The following is a 4,463-nucleotide window of genomic DNA, read 5'->3' as shown; positions in this document are numbered from 1 at the left end:
CTTGGGGGATGTGTAGAATATATATGATAGGCCCAGAGTCCATGCTGATGAGTTTTCCAAGACAGACATAACATCATAACCAAGTGTCACACAAATATGTTATTTGGAGAATTAGAGAAAAATGAAACAAGTAGGAAGCTGCTAATTTTCATACTAATTAATAAAGCTCCACAATAAGGTCTCTGAGGCTGGGTGCTGTAGGGATTTAATTGGCCATCTCCATTGTGTCTGTCCTGGAGGCCTCTCTGGAATCTGCATGCTCTTCAAAAACCCTCTGGAGTGCGACCTTAACAGAGCCCCTGAACTGCCGCTTCCTGTAGCTCCCAACTAAAAAGTAAATAACTGGGTTAATGCTGCTGTTTACAGAGGCCAGTGCATTACATATCTCAATGGGGATATTAAAATAATTAAAATACAGGCCAAAGCGCTGGATACTGAAGGGAACAGCAAAGATGAGGAAGAAGAGGACGGTGAGCAAGATAACAATGTAGAGCCTTCCAGGCTGACGTTGTTGGGAGCTACGTCGGACCTTGATGAACAGGATCAGGTTGGCCAGAACCATGATGGGAGCGAAAATCAGGAAATCCAGACCATACATGGCTATGTGTGACATCCGACAGTGTTCGGTTCCAGCAGAAACACAAAAATAAGACATTAGTCCGGTTACCAGGCAGGAGAGAGCCCACAGCAGGGCGCACACAAGGGCAGACAGGTGCTTTGGGCGGTGGCATCGGCACCAGATGGGGTAGCAGACGGACAGACACCTCTCAACGCTGATGGCCGTCAGGAGGTACAGGCTGGCATTGTGGGCGAACAGGAACAGCAGGTGAAAAAACCTCAGAACGTGCCCCAATTCATGGAAACAGAAGAGAGATTCCACAGTACCAAGTGTGAGGTAAACAAGCAGGCAGAGGAGGAAGTTTAAGTCTGCGACGGCCAGGTTGAGGATGTAGATGGTGAAGGGATTCCTCTTAATGAAGAAGCCGAGGAGCGAGAGGACGACCCCGTTGCCCACCAGCCCGAAGAGACAGATGAGGACAGTGACCCCGTCAAGGATCAGATCAATGAAACTGTGTATTGGGCAATCGGTCCCATGATCCCTATAGTCTGGGCTGGTTTCTGTCAGAAGCAGGGACGTTGTGCTCAGCTCAGTCATCGTTAAACCTCTGCCGAGGGATGCCGGCGTCTCCTTGTCTTTCATGCACACCTGTTAGCAGAGAGCAGAAGGGGGTGGGGGTGGGGTGGAAATCAGTGACTCTGACATCCCCAGCGCAGAGTTTCACTGATCATTTCAGCCCTTCCCCAACTTCCTGGCCTGGAACAACCAGATCCCAAGGAATATGAGTGAGAAATACCCAGGGAGATAATGGCCATGGGGGATGGTGGGGACAGAGAGAGGCACAGAGAAGGAGAGATGGGTGGGGACCAGCCTCGATAGAGGAAGAGGGACAGAGACAGAGAGAAGGGGAGATACAGAGAGGGAGATATGGAGAGGGAGAGAGTAAGAGAAATTGGTAGGGGCCATCAGTCATGTCTGGACAGGGCTGGCAGAGGAAAGGGTTGTGGATAGTGGGTTAGAGATCAGAAGAGAGATTCCTCAGTATAAAGTATGCCCCATTGGATGAATGCAAAAACCCAAAGAATCTATCCAGCAAACCTTTCCCTTCCTTCCCTTACCCCTCTCGGCACCTGAACTGTGTTTACAAAAGCTGGGCAGAATCTCCGTGTCTCAGTCACTGTGATCCTCCCCATAGGATCTCGTGAAAATGTTCCGTGCCACAAGCACTAAGAATTTCCCTGAATGTCTCTAGGCAGCATTCGGCATACAATATGTGCCAGGCTCTGTCAGGGAAATATCCTTCCACTTTGGGTGTGGGGGTAGGGGGGGGAGGGACACAGGGATCACAAAACTGCTGGCAAGCATTGAGCACTTTATAACAACTGGTAGCATCAGCATTCTGCTTCACTTCTGTGATTGTTTTGAATCTCCTAAACATACAGGAAATGGCTCGTCAAAGCTTAAAACGCAAGGGATGGACACCACAAAATGGCCCAGTTATAACTGAAAGGCTCCTTGGGTATTTAGGGTGTAATAGTTACTGTGGTAACTAGTGTGTGAATTGGCCTCTACACGAGTCTGGTACGTGGTGTATGTTCTACATATCCCTAAAGACAGATTTCCTGGGAGTATATTTTTTAAATTGATGTTGTGGTAAATCATTTGTCCTTCTTAATACAAACCTATCTGCTAAGCAGACATGGTCTGGAATCAGGAAATCCACAACCTTAACTCAGTCCCCCATTAATAACTGTGATGCTTTTCCAGGGGTACTCGTGGTTGTGAGGCACCTCGCTACTGTTATAGAATCATAGAATCTCAGGGTTGGAAGGGACCTCAGGAGGTCATCTAGTCCAACCCCCTACTCAAAGCAGGACTAATCCCCAGACAGATTTTTGCCCCAGATCCCTAAATGGCCCCCTCAAGGATTGAACTCACAATCCTGGGTTTAGCAGGCCAATGCTCAAACCACTGAGCTATCCCTCCCCCTTCTTATGAAGAAGCACACAGAATCTTTTAAAAGGGGATAAGGCAATATGCTGCATTTATTGAGAGTACAATTTAAGCATTAAAATCAGCATATGCTTCCATTCACACCCACCCACCAGGAGGTTCTGCAGCTGGATCTTATAGTTACCAGTCCTTGGTGTTGCCTGGTAGGTCCAGTGGCCAGCTGAAACTGCACACGGGGGTGGGGAGCTGGGGCTCTGTTGAACGCATTCGAAGCTCTGATGTTGATGCAGAGTGAACCCAAAATCCCACGGCAATACACCCTTCTTTTACAGTAATGAGTTCCCATACAAGTCTATGGACCTTGCTGTGTCACACTGGAGCTGTCAATCACGAGGTATTTAAGGTTGCTCTTAATCAGCATTACCAGGAGGATCCGCAGCTGTTTCTTATCTCGTCCCGCTGGCTCAACTCCTTATCTTGTCCTTGGGGCATATGCCTTTGCTTTAGGGTGGTCAATCTGCCATCTGGGTGATTCTGATAATAAAGTTGGTGCCTCTTGACTCCTCCACTCCCCTTTCCACCATCCAGGCTCCATCAGCACTGGTGCCTTCAGTTAATCATCATACCATACATTCTTCACTCACACACAAAACAGTACATGATGTCAAAGGCAAGAATTACAGCCATAAAACTTTGATCCTTCTAAGAACAATTAACACATTCAGCAAAGAATAAACTCAGAACAATTTCTTCTTGCTAATTCAAGGCTACAATTTCTTCTTACTGATTCAAAGCTAGCAAAATGGAGTAGAAAGCAAAATAGAGTACAATTTACTCAAGACAATTTTTCCCCATTAGGCTTTTGCCTACACCACCACCAGGAGTGGCAGAAGAGCCTTAAAAGTGTGGGGGCCACAGGTGCCTGAACTGTGGCCCCGTCCCTCCCAAGCCCTTGCTCTTACACCACCTCTTCCCCCGATGCCCCACTACCACGCTCACCCTTATGGCCGGTAAAAAGTGTGTGTGTGTGTGTGGGGGGGTGCATGGCCCCCTACCCCTCATTCCAGTGTCCCTGGCTACCACTGCCTTTAGCACAAGGGAGCAATGTTCCCTCTAATTTTTTCCTGCAAAATTTTCAGTAGCCTTTTAGAAATGTACATGTATCTATTCCATTGAGGCATAAAATAAAATTATCCATTTTCTTGACATAGGAAACAAAATATTTTATCATTTGTATTGATGCATGAAATAAAATAATTGTTACACTTTCTGGATTGTGTATATATATATATATATATACACACACACACACACACACACCCTTTTGTTGTGACTTGTGACGTAAAATTAAACATTATTTTGTTTTGACACATGAAAGAAATTACTTTATTTATTTTCTTGATTTTAAGGGTACGTCTACACTACGAGATTAATTCGAATTTAGATAATTCGAATTTGGGAAACAGATTGTATAAATTCGATTGTGCGCGGCCACACTAAGCACATTAATTCAGTTTTTAACCACATTAATTCGGTGGTGTGCGGCCACACTACCCCATTAATTTTAACCACATTAATTCGGTGGTGTGCGGCCACACTACCCCTAATTCGAATTAACAAAATCGATTTTGGTGCTACTCCGCTCGTCGGGGTGGAGTACAGAAATCGATTTTAAGTGCCCTTTAATTCGAAGTAACTGGCTCCGTTGTGTGGACGGGTTAAGGATTAATTCGGATTAACGCAGCTAAATCCGAATTAAAGTCGTAGTGTAGACCAGGCCTAGGAGACCACTAATCACTGTCACTGGAATGAGTCCCTGAGTCAGTAGTTGGCAGGCTAGATGATGGGGCAGATACTTACCACTAATCACGAGCCTTTTCTCTTCTGTCTTGACACTGTATAGAAACACTGGACGAGTGGCAAAGGTTTACTTCTCCACCAGTTGAAGTGT

General features: G+C 46.0%; 1 protein-coding gene across 1 annotated transcript; it reads right to left on the bottom strand.

The window, feature by feature from the left end:
• Nucleotides 1-205: 205 nt before the first annotated feature.
• Nucleotides 206-2,826, bottom strand: LOC112113071 (mas-related G-protein coupled receptor member H-like). The gene is made up of 2 exons (XM_024209243.3): nucleotides 2,697-2,826; nucleotides 206-1,207 (listed from the first exon to the last, which is right to left on the bottom strand). Exon 2 carries the CDS (start codon nucleotides 1,199-1,201, stop codon nucleotides 206-208), a length of 996 nt encoding a protein of 331 aa, XP_024065011.2. The 5' UTR covers nucleotides 1,202-1,207; nucleotides 2,697-2,826.
• Nucleotides 2,827-4,463: the final 1,637 nt, after the last annotated feature.

The sequence above is a fragment of the Terrapene carolina genome, unplaced genomic scaffold (assembly GCF_002925995.2).
Source record: "Terrapene carolina triunguis isolate 2854851 unplaced genomic scaffold, T_m_triunguis-2.0 Scaffold926, whole genome shotgun sequence".
In the NCBI taxonomy this organism is placed as follows: domain Eukaryota; kingdom Metazoa; phylum Chordata; order Testudines; family Emydidae; genus Terrapene; species Terrapene triunguis.
The sequence above is the reverse complement of the archived record's forward strand: the minus strand, read 5'-3'. Positions and strand labels throughout refer to the sequence as shown.